This window comes from Stenella coeruleoalba (assembly GCF_951394435.1).
Source record: "Stenella coeruleoalba genome assembly, chromosome: 20".
NCBI lineage: Eukaryota > Metazoa > Chordata > Mammalia > Artiodactyla > Delphinidae > Stenella > Stenella coeruleoalba.
In genome coordinates, this window is record NC_137166.1 from 33,309,102 (window position 1) to 33,334,492 (window position 25,391).

At 51.5% G+C, this 25,391-nt stretch overlaps 1 protein-coding gene across 2 annotated transcripts; it reads right to left on the reverse strand.

The window, feature by feature from the left end:
• Positions 1-318: 318 nt before the first annotated feature.
• NOD2 (nucleotide binding oligomerization domain containing 2) lies at positions 319-25,299 on the reverse strand. 2 transcript variants are annotated; one of them, XM_079907581.1, is made up of 12 exons: positions 24,703-25,299; positions 23,357-23,823; positions 21,397-21,502; positions 16,198-18,013; positions 12,238-12,321; positions 11,923-12,006; positions 9,574-9,657; positions 7,596-7,679; positions 6,994-7,077; positions 5,236-5,319; positions 2,022-2,105; positions 319-536 (listed from the first exon to the last, which is right to left on the reverse strand). In XM_079907581.1, the coding sequence occupies exons 2-12, from the start codon at positions 23,813-23,815 to the stop codon at positions 464-466; spliced, it is 3,042 nt and encodes a 1,013-aa protein (XP_079763707.1). In that variant the 5' UTR covers positions 23,816-23,823; positions 24,703-25,299; the 3' UTR covers positions 319-463. The 2 variants fall into 2 exon arrangements, with proteins under 2 accessions (XP_079763707.1, XP_079763708.1); XM_079907582.1 differs by lacking the exons at positions 21,397-21,502; positions 23,357-23,823; positions 24,703-25,299 and adding an exon at positions 19,740-19,869.
• Between the last annotated feature and the right edge of the window lie 92 nt (positions 25,300-25,391).

Sequence of the window (25,391 nt, forward strand, 5' to 3'; positions counted from 1 at the left end):
GGAAGCGCCATGTACAGGGGTCCAGGATGAGTGGAGGAACTAGACATAGAGAACAACCTAATGGGTGACCATGAGTTGAAACACAGCAGAAAGTTGCTTCCTGAATACCCCTCCTCACGTGGAGCTCTCTGCACCAATAAGCACGCAGTGGCATCCGTGGCTCCTCTGACCCGTGTCAGGCTGGCCCGAGACCAGCCCCATCATGTAGAGGGGGGCTGCCCCTCTTCTACATCCCAGGATTGAATCTTGGGAAGAACTGACAGGAAAAATAGGCTTTGGGAAAGTCTGCTCTGCGGGGCACTGATGCGTCTTCCTCTGCCAGGACAAAGGTGACCTATTGGGCTGGCCCTGGGCAGGACCAGGTTCCATCTGAGTGGACTGCTGTCAGACGTCATCCCGTTTCTGGGATCCAAACCCACAGCCTGCTCCCAAACAAACTGAGATGAACGTTGACCTGGAGACATCAAAGCAAGAGTCTGGTGTCCCTGTGGCTGAGCTTCTCAGTTTCCTCTGGAGAGAAAGTGTTTCCTCGGAGCCTGAAGGGGATAAAGCAAAGAGAGGTTTGAATAAGACCAGGACCAGAGCAGTGTTTTCAACCGGGAAGCTGCCGCTTTATGAACTCATGCCTGGATGGCCTGGCCCTCCGGCCCAGCTGCAGCTCTCCTGGGAGAGAAGTCTATGCAGGTTTCACCTTCTGTCAGCCAGGATGGCTCATGAATCACTGTGCACGATTTAACAAGCCTTCATGGCCCTGCAGAGTCCACACTGGGCCCAGCCAGCCCTGACTCCCAAGGCTGGCCATTCTTTTTAAGGCAACAGCAGAATCTGTCAAGAATGCAATGAGCAAATCCCAATGTCCTCCCAAGCTCTGCCAATAACACCAGAACCCTTAAAATATCAACCTGATGCTAGCTTGCTCCCCCCGGACACAGAATGTGACATTTCTCAGAACTGTGCAATGGTTTAAGAAAAAAATAAAGCCCACGCTCTACCCAGGACCCGAGGACCTCACAGGCTACAGGGATTACACAATCGCACAGAAAGGAAATATCTCTCCATCGTAGGACAGATTTTTACAAGTCTTTATTTTTAACTTCATCATTTGATAGCTACAGTTGCTACTGCCTTGATGTGCTTTTTGAGGGAGGGACAAATCTGCATATGTAAAGCAGGGTTCACGAGCTTTCAGGAATGAGGCATGTAATATACAGCAGCCGAGGGGGCCTGGCCCAAGCCAATCGGCATGGTGGGTTTTCGGGTCAGCCTGAGCCGGTCTGCCCAGCTGAGTGGGGTCAGCCTGTCCTCTACTCTGCTTAACTACTGGCATTCTAAATGGAGTTCCAGAGTGGCCAGCTTTTTTTGAGAAACCCCTGAAAGATAGATTTTTATAGGGAATGTCCTCATTTTAAGATATTGGTTTCTAGCCCAGTGCCTGAAACATACATAGTGTCATTCACTCATAACATGTTCAATCAGGAGAAACCTTTCTACCTATAGTCTGCGTGATAAATCTGTACTTATCCAGGGGGAAAGAAGAAGGAGAAATCTTTGAAGTTGTGACGCACTGCTCTTTTCAAATACATAAAGGAACATGGCTTTTCATTACGTATAAGACTTGGAAACACTGGCCAACAGCTCCCATCCTGTGTAACAGCCGCCCAGAACTGCAGAGGGTCTAATACAAGAGCATTGACCTGTGAAGGCAGATGGGATACCCAGGGAAGGCAAGGGCTGAGTTCTTTTCTCTGTTTCCCTCTTCAACCACACCCCAAATCCCACACGATTGCCTAGAACAGAGACATTCCTGAATAAACGCTCATGATTTAAAAATGAGAGAGTTGGTCCCAGCTTAGAAACATGATGACATCTTTCCCAGGGAACCAGACCCATCACATGCAGAATGGGACTAAATGTCAGGGTCATAAGGGATCTTAGAAATTCTCAAGTTTCTCTCTCCCTTCACCCCAATTTATAGATTGGAAAACTGAGGGAGGTTAAAGAGGCCTGCCCAGGGGCCTTACCAGACTTCCAGGATGGTGTCATTCTTTTCAAGGGCCTGCAGGAGGGCTTCTGCCCCAAGGGAGGTGATGCCGTTGTTAGACAGCCTGGAGAGGAAGATGGAGTGGTGAGCTCTGAGGATGCTTGCTTGTCTTCTTCAGCCTGTTTAATTAAAGGAGGCTTTGGGAGCCGGCCAGCCTCCTGAAGCCCACCTGCCCCCTCAGCATGTCCCTCTCCTGCCAGAGATTCCCAGTGAGCTCATCTGCAAAGGCTCAATGCCCAAAGTGAAATGCACCCCTCTCTCCTCCATTCACCAGATGAGTATTAAGTACCTGCTCCCTTAGGAAGGAGCATGGTGGTTAAGTACGTGCATTTTAGTGCCAGACCTCCTGGGTTCAAATCCACCTTACTCTACTCCCTTTTTGATCTCAAGCAGATGAGTCCCAATTTCCTCATCTGTAAAAAGGACCTAGAAGAGTACCCACCTCATGGAGTACAAGAATTAAACTAAGAATGGCATATTCTAAAGCACTGGGCACTGTACTTAACTGATAGAAAATAATCGATGAACAGAAATATTGTCATTTAAGAGCCTTGGGGGCACAAGGACACAGACTAAAGAAAATATGAGGTTGGAAATGGGGAGGGAAGATGGTATACAGTCAGGGACAGCAGGGGGAGAGCCAAGTGGTCCCCACACTGCTCTTTTGCTCACAGCTGGCCTTCTATAATCTCCACTACCTGGCTTCCCCCTCAACAATTTCAGGAACTTCGGAGACGCTGACCCTAAGGCAGTGCTAAAAATAACAGCAGGCGATATTTTTAGAGCTCTTACTATGTGCCACTTCATAACCTACATCACCTGGGCTCACGCTCAGAACCCTATGTGGAGGGTTCAGTTTTTACCCCATTTATACTTGAGGCAACTGAGGCACAAATCCAAGTGGGAACGGCTGGTAATGGTGGAGCTGGGGCCCAAACCCCAGCTGTCAGGCTCCAGAGCCTGCAGTCTTAACCAAGGCCTGGCACAGACCACGTCTGGAAGAAGGATGTAAGCTTTGCTTTTCTTTTTTAGGATATGTGAGAAGCTTGATTTTTATGGGGAAACAGTGGAGGAGGATACAGTTCAGTGGTGCTGAATTATAAGACTCTCGACAGAGCAGCGTGGGACATCGGCGGCTCCCACTGCCTGGCATCTGTGGGGTTCGAGTGGGGTAAGTCTATGACAGTGAGGGAGGACCAATGCGCCTCATCCGCACACGGTCGATAATAAACCAGGTATTGCCAAGAGCCGCCCTGCGTGCAAAGCCTGGGATCCCAGCGCAGACAGACCCAAGCTTCACCAGGGCCTCCGAGCCCGAGCTTCATCCCTGTGACGAGTGGAAGTGTTTTCCCCAAACACTTGGCAACTTCCTAGCCCCTGTGAAGCAACACAAACAAGTGTTGCCAGAGTGGATCGCGGGTTGGCAGCAAAGCAGACGTTCTCCCGGCTGCAGCTGTCTGCTGGTCTCGGAAGGTGAGTGTTTTCCCCGGGCCACGCTTGCCAGGGCAGAGGCCAGTCTCCTCTAGCAAAAAGGGCCATCTGCTGGTACCCTGACATACCTGGGAAATGAGACCTTTGGCACCATGGCTGGTGTGACGCCAGCCTCAGAGAGCACCGTTCCACAAGCCTGTGGTGACCACTGGCTGGGCCCCTGCTCATACCCGCCATCCCTCTCCTTGTGGCATGGGTCCCTGACCACTGAGTGCGCCTCTAGTGGTCCCCTGATCACCTCCCCGGCGACACCACTGCTGCCCAGCCCTCCAGCTCTGGACCCGCAGGACCTCCATGAGCTGCCATCCCCTTTCACCAGCTTCCTCCACTGCCCTCAGCCTGATCCACTTTCCATCTCTCACCTGGAAGGGTGCAAGAGCCTCCTGGCTGGTCTCCCTGCTTCCATCTTACCCTCCTTCCACCTGTTCTGCGCAAAGCAGTAAGCACGATCTTTGGATGATATAAATCAGATCACATGACTGCCCTCATTAAAACCCTCCGAAGCCTTCTCAATGTCCTTAGAATAAACTCCCGAATCTTTCCCAGAGCTCTGAGGCTGCTGTGGCCAGCTCCTTCCCACTCCACCATCCACTACAGTCCAAGCTCACAGGCCCTCCTTCTGTTCTCAAAACCACCAAGCTCGTTTCTGCCACAGGGCCTTTGTACTTGCTGTTCTGCCCACCTGGATTGCACGTCCCTAAGACCTCAGCATGGCGGGAACCTTCTTGTTATTCAGGTTTCAACTCAGATGTCACCTTCCTAGAGAGGCCTTACCCAGCAGCAACTCCCCTACCCTCTCCAGTCACTCCCTGTCATCTCTCTCTGGAATTTTCTTGAGAGCACTTATTACTAACAGAAATGGTCTCATTTGTTTACTTGTTCATCATCTGTCTCTCCTGTTCAAATTTAAGAGCTATGTGAGCAGGGGCCTTTTTACCACTCTATCCTCAGTGCCTCAAACAGAGCCTGGCACGGACTGGGTGCTCCAGAAACATTTCTTGCATCAGTACATAAATGGATGAACGCACACATGAGTAAAAGCAAGCATGCCTGCCTGCATAACACACCAAGAGGAGCCACTGGGCATGACCATCAGAATTCTCCAGCCTGAGTCAGAGAGGACCCCTGGAGGGGGGGAAGGGCCCAGCCTGTAAGTCACTATAGCGGATGCTGTGGGCAACCCACCCATATTGCCTCAGCTCTCACCTCTACCTCTGAGGGCTGCTTGCCGGGAAGACCCCCATTCTCTGCCTGAGGCCTTTCTGCTGACCCCAGGAGCATGGTCAGCCATGTTCGGGGCAAGCCAGAGGTGCCAGAAAACGAATATCCCCACAGGCACACTTCAATATGTGAAGGACAGCAGCTGGTGGACAAACACCCCCGCTGCCTCTCGCCCACAGCATTGTACCCCAGAGGTCCCCAGGGATAACCGGCTTGGTAACACACCTTCTTTTGGTTACTGTCCCTCCCCGGCCTCATTTCCCTACCCTCTCGCCAGTGTTTGCGGGGACTACCTCCCAAGTAAACAATGTACACTGGAACCCCTGCCTGGGATTGGGGGAACGCAGAAAAAACAGCAGTTTTCTACCGGGCCACCTCCTGTGAGTTAGCCAGGTTGGGAAGCCTCCCAGATCTCTGATTCAGAAACACCCCCTCCCAGGGCCAGTCATTACTGGCCCAGCTCCTGCTTACAGGTTCCTTACTTCAGGACTTTCAAACTTGAATTTTTCTCCAGTCCTTTCGCGAGACAGCACACACCTTCATCCTGGACATGGTTCTCCTCCAGGCTGGCAAGAACAAGGGAGAAAACCCAGTTGATATGGTAATGTTTATTATGGAAGATGACGCCAATAAAAATGAATGCATGTGCCCCCCCCCCAATTAAGAATATCCAACATCTGAAAACCCACATTTACCAGTAAAGTAAGAACAGGCCAAGCAGGGTATGAGGGTTCTCAATTCCTGGGACATCTCTGGGAGAGAATTTGCCCCAGGGCTTCTTCACATAAGAAGTTCCCTCATGTCCCAGTGACTCAATACCCATTTTCCCTTTCTTTCTCATTAATGGAAGGCTAACGTCATTGGGAGCAGCCATGTGCTTGGTGGAAAAACTATGTTTCCTGCTCTCCACTGCAGCCAGGGTTGGCCAAGTGACATCCACATGGCCACCAACACATAAGGAGAAACTGACAGATGGGACCTCTGGGAATGTTCTTTAAAGGGGAGAGACCCAGCCTTTGCCCTTCCTGGATATAGAGACTGAACCTGGACTGCAGAAGGAGTGCTGTGGGTGCTGCAGCAGCCACCTTGTGACCATGAGGAAACCAACCATGAGGATGAAACCGCACGCTAAGGACGTGAAGGATTAGAGAGATAGAGTCCAGACCCCTGCTGACCTCATGTAGCTGCCATACCAGCCCTATGCTGCCTACCTCCAAACTGCATGTACATGAAAACATCAATCCTTTACAAGTTTAAGCCACTGTAAATAAAGGTATTCCATCACTTGCAGCCTAATGCAGTCATAACCGAGACACTCACAGTGAGGCACTCCTCTAACAAGAAATTCCAATCAGGATATACTCAATGGTACACTGGCAGTGCTAGTGAGCCCTGGGCCCTGCTAGTGGGCCCTGCAAGGCCCATTGGCAATATTCATCTTGTGGCCATGCTCATAGGTTTCAGTGCCTTTATGCTTCCCGGAAAAATCAAACATTCAGCATTTTATCTCCCTGATATAATTTGGAACTGCCCAGAATATGTCAGAAGAAGGCTAGACAAGTGGCAGCTAAAGGATGGAAAGCTTGGAATCAGGATAAATAGGATTCATGGTTCATCTTTTAACTTCCGCCAAACTCCACTCCACCTTGCACGTGACCCTGACTTTAATATCCAGTGTCCTTAGGCACTCACATTCACCTCGAAAAGACAAAACAGCAGTCATTGGAGCAGCAGCAGCAGCGAGAGTAGTAGAAATACTGTCACTACTACAGTTTCACATTTATGGAGTGCTTACACACACTCCAGACACTGTACTACGCTCCTCACAAGCATTACCTCATTTAATTCTTACAAAAGTGTTTTATAGTGGAAAGCATCCATACTCTCATTTTACAGGTAAGAAACTTAAGATTCAGAGATTGTTACTTAACTTGCCTAAGATCACAGCAGGCCTTGAAGGTCAGCTGGCTGGATTCCAGAGTCTGTTCTCTTAACCATTATGCCCCAGGGAGGCAGTAAACAAACCAACAAACCAATCAATATAATTAAATGAAAAGAATTAGCACCTATATGCCAGGCTCTATAAGCTTCATGTCACCCAGGACAAAGACAAACACAATCACCCAATCATTCAGTCATCCACCTTTGTCTTACACACACAATGGCTTCCACAGAGGAGGCCAGAGAATGAAGAAAGGCTGATGTCTGCCTCTCTAGAGCAATGAATCTCCTAAACTCACCAGAGTTCTTCCAGGGCCATGTTCTTTTCCAACATCAATGCTAAGGCTTGAGCGCCCACACTGCCAATGTCGTTCCCCACCAGGCTGGATGTAATCAAGGAACAAAAATATGTCAGAGCAGGGAGGGACCTCAGAGATAAGATAACCCATGAAGTGCAAAATGCATGGCACACATTGCCCCATGTCCTAGTCTGCTCCGTGTCAGACATCACTAATTGATTACAGTGCCAGACATCACTAATTGATTACAGTGCTCTTTTTCATTAAGCCCAGAAGTAGCTATAGAATCCTTCCCAACATAGTGTACTGGGCAGCCCCCACTAACAGACTGGAGTTGGCCCTTGAGCTAAAGTGTATCTGATCTAGCCCAAGACCTTCAGTGTACAGATAGGGAATCAAGACCCCCGAGAGGAGAAGTGACCCAAAGTCACCCAGAAAGACTCAAGTGTCCTGATTCCAAATCTAGTGGTTTTTCTTTATCATCCAATTATCTAATACAGGGGGCTAAAAATGAAGTTCAAAGGTCTTCAGAACTGGCCCAAGCGCCTCCCTCCTCCTATTGGCTCCCCCATGACAATTTCAGGACAAACACTGAGGCATACCTGAGCCACCTCAAGCTCCGGTGATCACCCAAGGCTTCAGCCAACGCCTGGGCTCCCCTGTCGCCCACCTTGTTGCCCCAGAGCCTGAAAAGTCCAACAGAGCCAACAGACAGTGTCAGTGAGAACCCGCCATGTGTTCTAGACATGTGCCTTTCCTCTCTATGGCCCCAATCAGAGGGGCAGGACCACCCAATCCCAGAAAGGTCTCAGGGGGACTCCTAGGTCCCAGCAAAGTGAACTTGCCTCCATTTTTGGAGGGATGGCCAAACTTCACTCAGGTTTCTTTAGCTTCTTTAAATCAGGCTTACAAACAAGATAGTTAGAGACCCACCCAGTGTACACCCTCAGGGACGAGGAACTCATTCTCAATGCCAATTCATGGTTGTGATATTTTTTCCTGACATTAGATCAGATGTGCTTGTGCTAACTGCCACCCACGAGTCCCTAACTACCTCTGGGACCACCCAGAACAAGGCTAACTGTTCTTCCACAAGCCAGCTCTTCATTTCTTCCTCCTTCTTCACATCCCCAGGCCCTTCACGGCATCTAACTCCACCTTTTGGCTCATACACCTCAGACACACCCTAATTTGGACACACCCCTTTTCAAAGGTGAAGCCCCGGTCACACCTTGGGACCTGGCTATTTTACGTGTGGGAAGTTAGGCTGGACCTGTAGGTGCCCACGTGAGCAGAGACAGTGGCCCTGAGATTTTCACTGCACTTTCACTCATTAGGTGAATAGTTATTGAGCTCCGGCCCTGTGCCAGCACCGCTCTGTGCTCTGGGGATGTGACACTGTAATAGCAAAAACCCTGCAAACAAGCTAAAGTGTGCATCGACATGCAACCAGCTAAACGCATCACGACATCCACCAGAATACTGAGGCAGCTGTTCTTTAAAAAATGAGATCATGTCACATGAGAAAAATGCCTACAAGAAAAACAAAATGCAAGCTACACAACAGTCTGTATCATATGATAGTGTTTGGGAGTTTAGCACAGGGCCAGGCCCAGACAGGTACCTTAATAAATAACGTGTTGGAAGATAAACATCCCCCGATGTGCAAGATGTGATCTCAAGCAGGAAGGAACTCGGTGGGGCTGTGGCCACCCTTTCCTAGACTCTGTGCTGCTACCAATGCATCCTGGAAAAGGTGCTGATGTCTCCAGCAACGCGGTCCCACTCGGGGCTCAAACCGAGCTGGAGGGCAACTTGCCTGCCTATAAAATGGGTTGGAACACCCAGCTCTAAGGTCATTCTCTCTTCCTACAGTCTTGGGTTCTAAAGCCCGCAGTTATTATCAAATGGATCCTAGTTTACACCAGGAGAAGATAGGACAGGAGAGGGGCTGCAGGGAACTGTACAGGTACAACACTGGAGGGTATCGCTCTGCCCAGCAAACAGAGGAAGCCCCACTCAGGGGCCCTGAGGTCTGCAGGACTGCCCTCCCTGCCTGCGTCTGACCCCTCTCCCCTCCCTGGCAGGCCTGATGACCCTACAGGTGGCAAGGGCTCTGCAGGACTTGGTGCAGCCCCTCCCATCCTGGGTTCAGTGTCCGAACTTCTCCACTTCCTTCTCTCTCCTTGGCTCTCACCCCAGGTTGCGCATCATCTGGGGAGCTTTTTAAAATTGCTGATTCCTGGACCTTGTATCTGGATATTTCATTTAATTGGTCTGGGGCAGGCAGTGGCATTCTTCAGGAGCTCCCAAGTGGTGCCAACCCATAGACAAAGGTGAGAAGCACAGCCCTAGCACCCTCGAGGACTTCCTGCCACCGCTCATGGGCTCTGCCCTCCCCCAACCCTGACATCCTGAACTTCCTGTTTATTGAGCTCGAAGCAAGGCAGAGGCAGCCTAGGGCCGCCCACGCTCTCCCTGCCTCGCCCTCCCCACTGCAGCCTGGGCGGCCTCTGGGGCCTTTTGGCTTCGCCTGCCCCTGAATCCTCACGAGCCCCTCCGCCCCAGAATCCCACCTACCCCAGGAACTGCAGGGAGGCATTGGCTCTGAGCCCCTGGGCCAGCACCTTGGCTCCCGCGGCTGTGATGTGGTTGTTCCCCAGCCTGGAAGGAAAAGACAGAGGAGGCTGAGAAAGAGAGCAGGATGGGAGGACCCTTAGTGCCCCGAGACCGGGGTCTGGTGGGGGAAGTGCGGCCTGGACAGAGAAACAGGGAAGAAAGCTTTGAGGACACCTCTGCAGGATGCAGGAACCAGCCCTCCAGTTCCAGCTGGGCAGACGCAGTGCGTGCTGTTCACGCCGGGGGAGCTCCCTCAAGGCTCCTGCGGACTTCATTTTCCACCAGCAAAGGGAAAGGAGTGGAAGGGCCTGTTTTGCAAAGCAATGGGACAGGTTTGAGCAGGAACCACAACAGGCAGCCGCCCAGCAAGGAGGCTTCCCCCAGGGAGCAAGGGTGACTCACTGTTCCACTTTCTCCTCGCTAGACCCTGCCTCCCCCCTGCAGCCTTCCCAGATTCATTGTGGCTGCCCGGTAGCCTCCACCTGTTTGGAAAGGGCCTGGAGCGGGCCAAGGTGGCTGAAAGAAAGAAAGGGATCCTGCTAAGCCTTCGGGCAGGGGTCAAGGAGGGGGTTTCAGCAAAATCCAGACACCTCAGAGAGTTTCAGGGAGGTTCCCAGAACTCTCACTCACAGCTCGAGGCTTCCTGGAATAATAATACAGTTTCATCTTTCAAAACACTTTCATACACTTTAAGCCACTCTGGCTGGCAACAATCCTGTAGGGCATTATTCCCTTCCGGAAGGGGTGTGGCAGCCTTTCAAACCGCTGAGCTTCCTGGGTAACGAAAGGCCCCAGCTGCCGTGCTGGGAAGTCCGACGTCCCCTCTGCACCAAGGCCTGTTTCCAACAGGCTGCTCCCAGCCAAGGACTGGAAGACCTGAGACTCCTCTGCTGGGCACACTGGCTGGAGGACTCCCCAACAGCCTTCTGTCCTCTCCCCGATCTGCACTGGGGTCTAAGATGCTTCCTCCCACCCCTCCTTCCTTCCCTCTCTCCCTCACTCAGGGTCAGACCTACACTGCAGTCGGCCAGCTCTCCCAGCCTCCCCCAGCTTTCTTCCCCAATTTTCCCTTATAGGCATTTTCCCCAGTAAATGTGTTGCACATCTAATCCCTCCTGGGAGCACTGGACGAACAGAATAAACGTGCTGAGAACTTACGTGATTTACCCACCATCTTTCAGGCACTAAGCTCCCTGTAGAAAGCACTCACTATATTGTGCCAGCTTTTGACGTATGTTAACTCGCTTAATCATCACAACAACCTATGAGGTAGCTATAACCATTATCTCCATTTTAGAGAAGGGAAAACAGAGACACAGCGATAGTGGGCTGACCCAAGGTCACACAGCTAATGAGAATTCAAATCTCAGGGATGCTGGACCCAAACCTTGGTTGGTCTGGCTCCAGAGCCCTGTGCTCTCAACTATGATGCTATATTGACCAAAAACACAGGTCTCAAGTTCTGGGTGCACCACCTTTCTGCTACCCTACAGCCCTCCCTGGAGGTTGGGCCAGCCCAGCTCTGGCCACAGCTGCTCTCGGGTTCCAGAGTTGGGAGGAGCAGGTGGTGGCAGCAAAAGAGAGTCCTTGGTACAGAATGACACCTCCGGTGTTGGCCTCAGCAGCCCTGCCTGAGACGGAGTCAACAATTTCAAAATGGCAGCTCCTATCCCTAAACCCAGCCCAGCAGGTAGAAAGAAAGGATGGAGGCAACTCCTCACTTTGTCTTCTTTTACTGCCTCATAAATCCAGGAGGCAAGAATATCCCAGAGAGAAAGAGAAGCCAGGCCAACCCAGGGACTAGCTGGAGGGGCGACACAACAGTGTCAGATGGGAGAGAGACTCCAGTTGAGGCCGAGAGGGCTGGGAGCAGCAGAAACGCAGACTTCCCAGACTGGACCCCCCCAAGCAGTAAAAGGACCTTCTGAGAAATTTTTGGCAACTGGCTGCCTCACTGTGGTGACAAGTGACGGCTGCATTCCGTCCCCTGCCAAGCACGTGCTCAATGTACATCAGGGAACTCGGGCACCCCAGAGAGCTGGTGACACTCTTAGACACAGGGAAGAAAAAGGTCCTGGAAACCCTCTTCAGTCCTGGGAGATAAAGGTCAAAGGGCAGGAAGCCTCAGCGGAATTGGTCCGGAGTTTGCTGGGGCGGTCACAGCACTAGTGAAACCCTGCTCACAACGAGACACTGCCCCTGTATTCAGCGAGGAGATCACACGCCCCATTATAAGTCGAGACCAGACCAAGCTGATTCAGTTGTGGGGATGAGAAACAGTCTCCAGGGGTAGGGAAGCCCCAGGCTCACCTCAAAGCCAAGAAATTCTGCTTGCATGCGAGGAGCTTGGCCATGGAGTGTGCACAGCCGTCGGTCAATTTGTTGTTGAAAAGACTGGAAAGTTCCGAGAGAGAAGAGACATGGAGATGAGATGAGGCACAGTGGATAGCGGCCACCCAAAGCCCGGGTAGCCGGGTCCCTCAAGACAGGAGTCCCCTGTGCCCTCCGGCCACGCAAACGTCCCTGTCCCAGCCTGTCCCTTGCTCACAGCTGTTGCCCAGGCGGCATGGCCTGGAGTGAGGCTGGGGACACGGGGCCAAACGTCCACGGCCCAGCCTGACTTACGCTAACTTCTGCAGCTGCTCACAGCGAACAGCATGTTCAGTGAGCTTGCAGATGCCTCGGTCTGAGACGTTGTTATCTCGCAAGCTGAAAAAAGACAAAATAAATAAATTTGAAAACAGAGCCGATGAGAGAGGGGAAAAAACGAACAAAACCCCAAAAGAGACCTTTGCTCAAGCCAGAAGTACCAGCACCTGTGCTTCTGGGAAACGCCGCAAGGAAAGAGCACCCCGGAAAAGTGGAGACTCCCCCACGCCTGGCCAGGGTGCTGACGTCACTCACTCTGTAGGGTGGGGGGCTTCGGAAGTGGGGACCCAGAGCCCACGCAAATAGATAAATAGACAAATAAATAAAACAGACTCTCGGGCCCCTCCCCTGGAGCTGGTGAGTCTGCAAGCGTGGGGAGGGGCTCAGGGACCTGTGTATTTTAATAACCGTGCCCATGATTCTGCATCTTCAGGCCAACTTGGGAGGCCCTGACTTAAAGGTTAACACCTCAAGCTCTCTGGAGTCCCTCAAAGGAAGTTCTGATCCTGGCAGCCACTTACTAGCTATTTGCTGGTCCCTTTATCTGTAGAAAAGGAAGGATGGTAATGCCGACCTCACTGGGCTCTTGGTGAGGATTTAAAGAGATAGCGCACATGAAGCCCTGTGCGCACCTGGCACATAGTAAAAGCTACCTGTAATATGATCACTGGCACGTGTGGAGCCCTTCCCAATAGTAACAATATTTAATCTTCTTTAACCTTTTGTTTTTGTTTTTGTTCATTTTTTTTTCTTCTTTAATCTTTAATGAAGTAGGTACTATTCTGTCCACCAGGGAGAAGGAAACTGAGGCCCAGCAAGTGAAGCGCCTTCACTAAGGTTGCACAGCACCTAAAGGATTGCTGCCTAGGTTTTCTGGCTCCAAAGGCCACTCTAAACGATGCCGTTGTACAGCCTCTCCCTTCCGGCCTGCTCTGGGCTCTTAACGTCAGATTCATGCATTGGTGGATCACAAAATCAACCCAGAAGGTTTAGAGCAGCATTTTTAAATTGGAAAAAGAAGAGAAAGGAAAAAGAGAGCAGAGTGTATCACGGTTAATAAGTCATTTTGTGAAATTTCAACCTGACACGCCCGTGTGCTCGCTCACACCCTCTCTCGCTGTGGGTCACAGTCAAAAAACTTCGAAAGCCATCGCCCTAGAGTCAGAACCGGGGTCTAAGGAAACCTACACGCATTGGGGCACTTTGTGTATGGGGCTTCTTGAAGCCTGAGGGCTTTGGTTGGCATGGAAACAGCTCCAAGTGGGAGAGATGCAGCTTGGCACTGTGGGAGAGAAACCTCTCTCTCTCTTTCCCTTTCTCTCTCTTCCCCCCTTCCCGCCTGCCCTCCCTGTCTCTGTCTCTTTCCCTCTGTCCCTCTGCCCCGCTCCCTCATTCACTATCTGTCTCTGTCTGTCTCTTTCTCTGTCACACACAGGAAATGCCCACGCAGCAACCTCATGGTTTCTGCCCCTCCCCTGTAGCAATGGCGGTTTCAATACCAAGTGTATGGGGGGTAAATCTCGGTGGAACTTGGTCAGGGACTTTCACTGTCAGTGGAAAATCAGCCTGGTTCCCACAGAGCAGCAGTCTTCACAGTGTGGCCTCTGAACCGCTTGTAGCAGAATCACTGAGTTAAAAAACCTAGATTCCAGGGCCCTCACCTCAGACCTACAGAATGGAAACCACTGGGAACAGGCCCAAGAATCTGCATTTCCACAAGTCCCTCTGCACACTCCGGTCTGAGCGTTAGAACCAGACCATCCTGGTCTTTCTCTGAAAATCGAGGCAGGGCCCCAGCCTCCACCCAACCCTTCCACACACCGTGGCAGTCACGTGGGCCTTCCCAGCCCAGGAGAAGGGGCGCCACTCATTCTAGGGATCCATCTATGAGGATTATCCAGACCAGAGGTTCCTGACCCCCTGGGGTTCAAGGACCCTTGGGAGAACTACTTTGGAGGTCCATTATCCAGAAAAACACACATTCGTATTTCTATCAGAACAGCTCCCACAGACAGGTCTCGAAATTCCTGAGTGAATATATCATGATTCCTACTTCCTGGGGAACGAGGGTATTGGGCTGCCATCTTCCGTCGACCCGGCCAGATCCACTCTCCCCCTTCTCTGCCTGGCTCTCGGTGGGGAGCTGATTCCAGTGGACTACATCACGGACACCCTGCTCCAGCTCCCTGTGGGTCAAGGCGACAGTGGGGAGGACAGGAAGGCCAGGGTTTACCCCCAGCTCTCGCCCTTCCAGGCTGCTGCAGCCTCGGTCCTTCCAGACAGACCTCTGGGCTTGCTCCTCTCGGCCAAGAGCCACTCCTCCCATCCCCCACCCCTTCAGGTCTAAGAAGGCCAACAGCCCTGTCCCTACCCCATCCCCACTGTCAGCGGCCCCAGGACCCTGCACCATCGCTACCTGCTCTTCCTAACTCTTGCCCAAGCTTTTGTAAGCTGTCCCTTCATTAAACTCTCCTCAAGTCATCCAAATCAGCTTCCTCCCTATATACACATGTTTATCACATACATTAACTATGTACCATATACATATTAACTCTCTATGATATGTTATATATTACATTATTATTGCATTGTATTTATAAATCCATGACCACGGTCCTGATAACAAAGGCCACCACACAGTTTCTAGTAGAGATCCATGTGTTGGGCTCCGTGCAGAAAAAAAAATCTCGCTGCTTTGGCCCAGAGAAGGTAGGTCACCCTGATAAAGTCAAGGAGAGGTTTCTTCTTTGCTCAGGGTCAATCTAAAGTCACCTGGGGTAGACCAAAAGCCCTGGAGAGGCTGTGAGTCAATTTCAAGTTAAAGCTATAACTTCTGCATTCTCAGAGGTTTAAAGCAGGGAGCAGGAAGGCTGGAAGGGAAGCTGGGGAGCCTGCAGCATGCTGGCCACCTGACCTGGGCACACCCTCTGCCCTCATCCGGCCCAAGATGTGAAGAGAGGCCCACGGGGGCTGGGGCAGAAACATGGGAAAGCTCACACCTTCAGACAGGGGCTGAGAGCGGTAAGGGCCAGGCCCAAATCTCTGCACTACATAAGGAATAAAAAAGCAGGTGAAACTCTGTGGTCACGTTCTATCTCTTGGGTCTCGAAATTTCCATCTCATTGGGATTTTAAAGACTCTCATGGGACTATGGGATTAACAGATGTACCCTACCATATATAAAATAGATAAACGACAAGGATTTACTGTATGCCACAGGGAACTATATTCAATATCTTGTAACAATCTATAATGGAAGAGAATAGAAAAAATATATAGACATATATATGTATAACTGAATCACTTTGCTGTACACCTGAAACTGATACACTATTGTAAATCAACTATATGTCAATTAAAAATAAATAAGTAAATACATTTTAAAAGATAAAATAAAATCTCTCATGGGGTGCAAGTCACCTTTGATTTGGAGGTGGTTCCTACACATATTACACCCAACTTTGCCTGTGACTTAAAGGTTGCCCTGGTGCCTCTGAAGCCCGTCCACACACAGGTTGCTTGTGGAGAGCAGAGACTGGTAACCAGAAAGATGTGATTTGTGAATCCTAGCTCTGCCATCTCCTATGTGACCCTGGACAAGTTACCTCATTTCTCAGAGCCTCTAATTGAGGATAATGGGGAAAATAATGTCCCTGCCTATAGCCCAGGGTGGTCATGGGGATTAAAGGAGGTATTTCTGGGAAGAGCGTAACACAGTGCCTGGCACGTGGACCATTTCATGAATTATGACTATCGCTATCATAAGTCGAAACTAAGGCCCAGACTGGGGAGGGGACTCGGCTGGGGTTGCACCAAAGGGGTGGCAGGGCCTGGGGCTGGGTCTGGATTCCTGGCTCCCAGCACGGGGCTCCCCTACCTGCCCCCCGATGGTGGCATTCCCCCTGTGCCCAGCCAGCATCGCCCAGCAACACTCACTAAAGAGCCTTGCAGACGCCGAGGCAAGGCAGCAGCTGCTCCACGCCCATGTCGCCCACAGAGTTGTAGTCCAGCTGCAGGGCCACAGGCTGCCGGAGGTGCCGCAGCACAAAGGCCAGGGCAGCACACTCGGCCGGACCCACGCTGCAGAACGTAAGCTTGAGATGCCCGACGTCCAGCCTACGCACAGCCTCCCGCGCCAGCCGCTCCTCCTGCATCTCATACAGGCTCCGGATGAGCCAGATGAAGCTGGGCATGGCATGCACGCTCTTGGCCTCGCCCGGCACGGCTGGTGGGATGGAGCGAAAGTGCTTGCGGAGGCTGCGGGCCAGACACCGCCGGGTGCAGGCCTGGCGCCAGAGCAGGGCCTTCTCAGACACCTGGCACTCGGCCAGCAGGCCCCGGTGCTCCTGGGACAACAGCCCCGCCAGGAAGGCCGCTGTGATCTGGAGGTTGTGCGGCTCGGCCCCCTGCAGCAAAGCGGCCACGCTGCCTTCTTTGCACCCGGAATCCCGCATGCGCAGTTTGGACAGCACCCCGGCCAGCGGCGAGCAGCCAGGCCCGTGACAGTTGAAGAGATGTCTGAGCGAGGATGGCGGCGTGTCGGCACTGAGAGCGAGGTAGAATGCAGCAAAGAAGCACTGGAAAGTGATGTGCAGGAATTCCAGGGGGGCTGTACTCCCAGGCACGACCGTCTTGGCACGCACCAGGAAGCCAAGAGAAACCTCCTCACTGTCGACGTGTGCTGCCTGCAGCTGCCTGGGGGAAAACACGTAGCAGCACGTGCCCAAGCCCCACAGAGCCAGGCGGCCGAGGTGCAGGAGGGTCAGGAGACTGCCCCGAAGCAGGCCGGCTCCCAGCCCATGGGCAGCTGAGTCTGGCGGGGAGGCATGCAGCAGGAAGTGCTGCAGGATGAGCAGGTACATGTCTGTGGTGGTCTTCGGGGACACCCCGCCCTGCAGCAACAGTTCCCGGTGGCATTTGGACACCATCCAGGAGAAGACGGGCAGGTGGCACAGACTGTGCAGGGCCGAGGTGGCTCTGAGGCAGCAGATGAGGCGCTCGGCCACCCCAGGCTCGCGATGGCGCTTCCTCAGGTACAGTTCGATGCCCTCTTCCGAGAAGCCCTTGAGGTTGAGCTCCGTGCGCACGTGCTTCCTGAGGCTCGCCGACACCGCATCCGGACGGCTGGTCAACACCTTGCGGGCATTCTTTAGCAGGTTGCCCTGCAGAAGGTTGAAGAGCAGACTCTGGACAGACGTGGGGGCGGTCGGACAGCAGTGACGGTCTCGATCCGTGAATCTGAACCTGAACTCGTCAAAGCCGTCGAAGGTTAAGAGGATGCGCTCGGGGTGGTCGAGGAGGACCTGGAAGACGTCCTGCTGGCCAAGGTCGGGCCAACAGCAGTGTTCAAAGAGCAGTGTCCACACCGACAGCGGTTTCGCCAGGCACTGCAGCTGCCGGCAGCTGAATGGGAAGACGAAGATAAATTCCTGGAAGGCCCTCCCTGAAGCCCAGAGCAGGTGCAGCTGCTGCAGAAGCGTGCTCTTGCCGCTGCCCGCCTCGCCCACCACCAGCACAGTGTCCGCGTCTTCGTTGAGGTGGCCGCGGGTGCTGAAAAGCTCCTCCAGGCCCAGGGTGGCGGGACTCTGCTGCAGAGGCCCTGCCATGCCCGCCTCCGTCCGGATCTCTAGAACATTCTCTGTATATATTTCCTCCAGGCAAAGGCTCTCTGTCCCATCGTAGGTGCTCAGGAAGCGAGACTGAGCCGATACCATGGTCCTCAGCTTGGACAGGTACCTCTTACAGGCGGCATCTGGAAGACAGAAGAAACAAATGAGGTGGCACCATGATGAAGATGGGACCTGACCAGAGGGTGGGCTGCCTGGGGGAATGGGATGTGGCACACGGGCGGTGCTCATCCTGGCTCTCCACTCACAAGCTAGGGACTTTGAGGTTGGTCACGTAATCTTCCCAAGACTCAGTTTTCTCCCCTGTGAAATGGGAGAAGCAGTGGTTCCTACCTTACAGGGATAGGGACCCATGTAAGAAACCATGGCCCAGTGACGATCACGCATGGCGGTTCTTTGTTCAGCGTCCCACACAAAGTGGTCAAAAGACATTGCCTAGCACCATTATTATTACTGACATTGGAAAGAGCTGTAGAAGGTTAGAAGGAGCACCAGGTTGGGGTCAGAAGACCCACATTCTGATGCCTGTCCCACCATATTGGTTCAGGAGCTTTAGACAAGTCCCCTCACCACTCAGCCTCAGTTGTTCTTTCTAAAGGCAAACAAACCGGGCTTAGGAGCCCGGTTTCTGAAGTCAGATACACCTAAGTTTGAAATCCGGGGCCAGGGACTTCCCTGGTGGTCCAGTGGTAAAGAATCCGCCTTCCAATGCAGGGAACGCGGGTTCGATCCCTAGTCAGGGAACTAAGATTGCACATGCAGCGGGGCAACTAAGCCCGCGCCACAACTGCTGAGCTCGCACACCTCAGCCAGAGAGCCTGGGTGCGGCAAACTACAGAGTCCACGCACTCTGGAGCCTGTGTGCCACAACTAGAGAGAGAAAGCCTGCACGCCACAACTAGACAGAAGGCCATGCACCGCAACGAAAGATCCCGCATGCCTCAACGAAGATCCTGCATGCCGCAACTAAGACCCGATGCAGCCAAAAATAAATAAATAAATCTAAAAAAGGAAAAAAAAAGAAAGAAATCTGGGTCCACCATCAGCTTGGGCAAGCCTCTCATCCTTTCTGGCTTCAGTATTCTTATCTCTAAAATTGGAGACAATTCACACCTTGAAGGATTGTTTTAGAAAGAAATGAGATAAAATAGAGTTTAGAAGAATGTTGACATATGGTTAACTCTCACAAAATGGTGTTGATTATCATTATTATTACTGGGTATGATAGGCACAACAGTGGCCCACATCTTAATCCTCAGGATCTGTGAATGTTAAATTACTTGCAAAAGGGACTAGACAGATGTGATTAAACTAAAGACCTTGAGATGGGAAGAGTATCCTGGATTACGTGGGTGGAGCTAGCACTGGATTGTGTCAGGGTCGCTGGGATGCTCCAGGCAAGGACTTAGACAAGGTTCCCTGATAAATATACACTTCCCCATCCTCCTCATACAACCCTCTGCAATAAAAATTCTCATGTCTAGGATGTGTCCACAGAGCTGCTGTTTTTCCTTTATCATCCTAATACCAGCATGAGCAAAACACTCCCTGTGTCAGGGGTTAGTTCTTTTTATAGGAAATGGGGAAATTATGGTCCAGAATCCCGGGGCAGTGGGACCTCAGAGCATCACAGCCTCACTGCCCCCAACCAGGTACTGACCCATTTGTTCTCAGCTCAAAGACTAACAGGTAATTCTCACAGAGTGCTCTGAGCACACTGAAGCTGTACTTATGATCGTCCAAAGGACACACCTTGTGATTGTGCTTCCTGTTCTGTTCCCAAAGCTGATGATTGTCATTGCTTTTTTTTTTAAAAAAAATATTTATTTATTTATTTACTCACTCACTTACTTGTTTGTTTGGCTGTGCCAGGTCTTAGCTGTGGCAAGCGGGATCTTCATTGCCACATGCGGGATCTTTAGTTGCAGCATGTGGGATCTTTTAGCTGCAGCATGCAGGCTCTTAGTTGCGGCACGTGACATCTAGTTCCCTGACCAGGGATCAAACCCAGGTCCCCTGCATTAAGAGTGTGGAGTCTTAACCACTGGACCACCAGGGAAGCCCCTGTCATTGCTCTTAACGCCATCTGGATAAACTAGGAGCACTGAACGGAGACCGAAATATACATATTTTCTCAATACTCTGATTTCCCATGCAGGTTTTCCAGCTGCTATCAAAATTCTCCAGGAAAAAAAATGTATCTCTCATTTTTTTTTTTTTTTTTTTTTTTCAGTACGCGGGCTGTGGCCTCTCCCTTTGCGGAGCACAGGCTCCGGACGCGCAGGCCCAGCGGCCATGGCTCACGGACCCAGCCGCTCCGCGGCATGTGGGATCTTCCCGGACCGGGGCACGAACCCGTGTCCCCCGCATCGGCAGGCAGACTCTCAACCACTGCGCCACCAGGGAAGCCCCTATATCTCTCATTTGAAAAACAAACACATGTCGGTCATCACTTTTGGAATCGTCACCCTGGGGAATCTGGCACCATGGCACAGTGTTACAATGCGTGAAGAGCCAGCTGTGCTTGATGATATCAACATTAAACATTAACCAAGGGTCAAGCCAGGTACCACGCTCTGGGCAGCATCCCCGTCACAAACCGACGTCTGTGTTCTGTTCTCAGGTGAGAGGGCGCACAGCCAGGTGCCAAGCACAGGCTTCCGACATCCTTCCCACAAGCATGCTCACTGCCCAGAGGGCAGGGCCCAGGGTGATAAATCCATCCATCAGCTCCAGGCACAGTTCAGGGACCCTGGGTGCTCATGAGGCTTCCTGACGGCAATGTGGGAATAAGACACACGAGGCTTGCATCCTCTCTTTACAACCGACAAGCTCTTCTCCCAGGAAAAGAGGAAGTGTAGGTGCAGACGGCCTAAAACCAGATCCATCCTCCCCTACCTTGTCACTCAATCTCCCTGTCCCCGTTTCCACATCTGTAAAGTGGAAAAAACAACACCTACTTCTCAAGTTTGTTGCCAAGGACAGACATCGTAAATTAAGCACCTGGCAGGATGCCTAGGATGTTCGAGCTGGGCCATCCAAGCCTCTCCCATTCCTGAACTGGGTCGGTGACCATGTGAAATGAGAGATATCACATTATCTAAATCCATTTGGCTCCTGAGTTTCTGATGATGAGTAGCTAAACTGCAGAGATCAAGGGATACCAGCCATTAAAAAGTGTACCCGCATCTTTCCAATACAAGAGTATGGCTAGAAAGGAACAGCTGTATTAGCTCTCAGGACAAGGTACCTCCAGTGGTCACTCCGCAGTGCAGGAAGAAATAAAAGCAAGCCCTAATACTACACACATTAATCCAGTTAATCCTCCCATTAGCCCAGTGAGACAGTGGTGATGCCGCCCTTAAAATGAGGAAACTGAGTCTTAGGGGGGTTTGCACAGCCAGTAAGTGGGATTCTGACAAGTCTCATGCTGGAGTTTTTGCTCTTAAGCACGAATCTGAAAGTCTTTCTCTCCCTTTCTGATGAACTGAGAAGAACACATATATACCTTCAAAAGGCAGGGCCAACGGGACAGGTAATTCCTGAACACATTGTAGAAGGAAGGCAGCCAACCCATTCGCCTTCACTGTGGCAAGATCAAGGAGCCTTCTTGCCTGTGGGGAAAGCAAAAGTCATTATTTCTCCAGAAAGGCGGATGGAGAAGTGTGGGAAGGTTTCTACTGATTACGACAATACCATGGGCATCTCTCTCCCACCACAATAAAAGGCCAGAAAGACATCCCTAAACAAGATGCATTTAAAGAAGTCAGTACAGTATCGGGTAGTGAAATGAACAGTTGAATATACACATCCAATCTGGTTCCCGCTCAGGACCCACTGAAAGAGTGAATAACTGAAAATAGGGGGAAAAAAGAGCCATAACCCTCTAGAGGATAGGAAAAACAATTCTGGAAGATGTAAATCACTTGCATAAGAGGTGATTTCATTGAGTCTCTATAATCCCTCCAGGGCCAGCCTCAAGGAGCTAGTGCTCAGGGTACAATTGTAGGTTTCAGGTGCACTAGTGAGAGAGGACCAGAACATGTCTGCTCTATAAATACTTGAACATAAATACTACAAATACTTTAAACCAGCCTTGAACAGACTTATTCCATCAGTCTCAACCAGGCTTACCTAAACTCACGTGGACACCAAATACGTATTTTAAAAAATAGACAAAAACGGTAACTAGAAAGTCCCCCAACCCAGCCCACCCTAACACTGCAATGTAATTCCAGTTCATTCATCCAATAATTCATTATTTCTTCAACAAGTATTTCTTGAGTGCCTACCACGTACAAGGCTCTCAACACAATAAGCTTTAAGACAGAGCCTGGCACGTAGTAGGCATCAAAATAGATTCTGGATGAATAAATTAATGGTGAATGAATTAGTCAAAGCACTGTGTCCAGCACTGGCCCTCTCATGAACTACTGTGAGTTTTTGTTTTTTTGTTTTTTTGTTTTTTTTTAGCGGTACGCGGGTCTCTCACCGCTGTGGCCCCTCCCCTTGCGGAGCACAGGCTCCGGACGCACAGGCTCAGCAGCCATGGCTCACGGGCGCAGCCGCTCCGCAGCATGTGGGATCTTCCCGGACCGGGGCACGAACCCGTGTCCCCGGCATCGGCAGGTGGACTCTCAACCACTGCGCCAGGGAAGCCCCTACTGTGGGCTTTTTCAAACCACTTTTCTGGGACTCAAATTTCCCAATCCATAAAGTGTGGTGTTAATGACTGTTCCATCTGCATCATGGGAGGCCTGAGGTTCACTATTTGGGGGAAAAGAAAACAAAGAGTTTCAAAAATACCCAAAAGACACTCTTCTGTTCTTGTGGAATGTCACATTCAGAGGCAGTTATCCCAACTCCAAACGTTTATGATCTAATGCAATTTCCTATTAGAAATCCTATGTGGGCATTTAAACTATATTAGTACATAGTATGCTATATTCATTATTAAACACAGGTTTAATTTAATGAATTTTTATCATCTGTTGAGCTATTCATTTAAAGCAGACAGCATTAAAAGTGTACAAGTACAGAATATCACTGATAACAGAATTGATAGTAGCCAGCGGTAATGTTAAGGAGTGCTTACTCCGTGCTAGACACCGTGCTAAGAGTCACGTAGCTCACCTCATTGAACGCTCCCATCTGTGTTTCACAGATGAGGAATCCGAGACAGGAGAGATGAAGGATGGTGAGTTTCCATAGAGAAGCCTAAAGTCACAGGCTTTGAGCCTGCGTCGTCCTGACTCCAGAATCCAAGATGCTCGCCACCATATAACGCTGCCTCTCGTCAGAAGTGGCATGATACCAAAAATCCAGAACAACTTTTTCCTGCTTGGCTCCCCTTAAAGGGGAAGCGCCACGACCCAGGTCTCCCCGCAGGGCCGACTTCACAAACCAGTCTCGGTAACTAAGCACGCTTTTCCTTTGAATTCTGATGAGCAAAGAGGGGAGAGCCTTACCCGCTGGGATGACGTGAAGATGGGCCGCCTGATTTCATCACATTCGTACCGGCTGATGAAACCCCGCGCCTGTGTCAGGTCCAGCACGCCCTCCACGTGGCCGTGGAGTCTCCTGACGATGGCTGGCCGGTGACTCTGCAGGTCACGGGCTGGGTGGGGTGAGTGGGGCTCCCAGCAGCCGGGAAGCTCGGGGGGCTGTCTGTCGGCCTGGGTCTCCCGCACAGCCGCAGTGAGTAGTTCACAGCCCCAAGCACCCTTATTCCAGACAGTGTCCAGGAGGCGCCTGGCCAAGTGGGAGACAGGCTGGCCCAAGAGGCTGAGTCCCTCGTAGTCCTCCCAGGAGAGGACTTCCCAGGAAAGCAGCCAGTCCAGAACGCTCTCAAAGCCCTCCAGGGACCCCGAGACCAGCAGCTCCACCAGCTGGCTCCTCTGTGCCTGGAAAGCGTCCTGCGCGTACATTTCACAATCTGTGGAGGAGAACGAGGTCCAGTGCAGGACTTCTGAGGAAGCAGGCAGGCGGCAGTGGAGAGGGCAAGTCAGCCCCACCCTGAGACCAAGACGGCCACAGTTCTACCCTCAGACATTACCAATGCAAGCTCCCCATTGTATAGATGTACAAACTGAGGCCCAGAGAAGGCAAGAAACTGGCTTGAGTTCCCACAGAGGGTTTGAAGCAGCCAGGAGTTAAATCAAGGCCCCTGGCTCCCACATCCATGCTTCATCCCTGCTTCACGAAGTTTTAAAAGGCTTGAGTTAATACTAGGAGCGATGTCTCCCAAGGGCTCAGGCAATCAATTCTCTTTGAGGCCATATGAGAGGGCCCTTACGTGCTGGTTGGATTCAGGCTACCGCAGCTCTCTTTTCAACAATGGCTAACATTTATTAACCACATACAACGTGCCAAGCACTATTTTAAGTGCTTTCATTAACCCTCCCAACCACTGAAGTGGGTACTAGGATCAGCCCCATTATACAGGTGAAGAAACTGAGGCACAGAGAGGACTGAGTACAACTGAGGCTTGTACAAGGGTACAAGGTAGAGGGGGTAGAGCTAGGATTTGAACCCAAGCAGTGCAACTCCAGAAGACGTGTCTTTAATTCCCTTATATTTGGGTTCCCCACAGGGGCCCAAGCCCAGGCCTGTGTAGGTAACCCACTGCTACCGCCAGGGACAGACCCAGAACATTGCTATAAAGATGCCAGCCCAGGTGAAGCGAAACTCATGGTACAAACTAAGACGTTTCAAAGCTTATGGGTGTACTGACCCCAGTCCACTGTCCCCTCCCCAAATGCCCAGGCCCTTACCACCTCCCCACTCCCTTCCACCACACACTGTGTGCCGTCACCTCTGTCGATGGCTTGCTCTGGGCTCAGCCTTCAGACTCTGGGTCCTGGGAATCTGTGGGGAAGCGATCTCACGGAGCTTCAGGCCCTGGGAGTGTCCCCACGCGGCAGAGAAAATCTCTCAGCAGGGCCCCTTCTGCGACAGTCACAGAATCTAGGGCTGTGAGCTGGGGCAGTGCCCGCAGAAAATGAAAGTGAAAGGAGGTAGGCATGGAAAAAGAAGAGGAACGCCAGCTTCTTTCTACAAAAACGGGACATTCCAGGATACTCAAATGAGCAGACGCCAAGGGGCTTGGAAAGTCTGTGTATTTCCTATTGGTTGTTTATGCGTCTAACTCCCATCTTGGCCCAAGCGGAAGCCTGGGTTTTACTCATCCTGGCATCACTAAGCTTGGCATGGGGCTGGGCCAAGGGGAAGTACAGTGGGAATGTCCATGAATCAAAAACCCACTGAGGGAAGGGGTGGGGCTGGAACTTCCTGCGCCTGTCCTCATATGCCATCCAAAGCAAGGGAAAGGAGGAATCACCAGCTCGGAATGCTGCCAACACTTAGGCTGGAAGCCTTGCGCTGGCCAAATGAGGAAACTGAGGCAGCGAGCTTACCCATGTGTCTGGCAGCTTGGGAGGGAGGGCATCCTCAGTGCAGAGGCCACCGTAAACCAGAAAGGAAAATAGCTCTCTCTGGCCAAGC

Bases quoted from the DNA above. Each gene is read 5' to 3' on its own strand.
- NOD2 (XM_079907581.1), bottom strand. From the start codon at position 23,815: ATGTACGCGCAGGACGCTTTCCAGGCACAGAGGAGCCAGCTGGTGGAG. The intron at 12,007-12,237 runs GTAAGTCAGGCT...GGAACTTTCCAG, and splicing joins GAGCAGCTGCAGAAGTTAGC to TCTTTTCAACAACAAATTGA. The intron at 5,320-6,993 runs GTGAGTTTAGGA...TGTTCTTGCCAG, and splicing joins ATGGCCCTGGAAGAACTCTG to CCTGGAGGAGAACCATGTCC.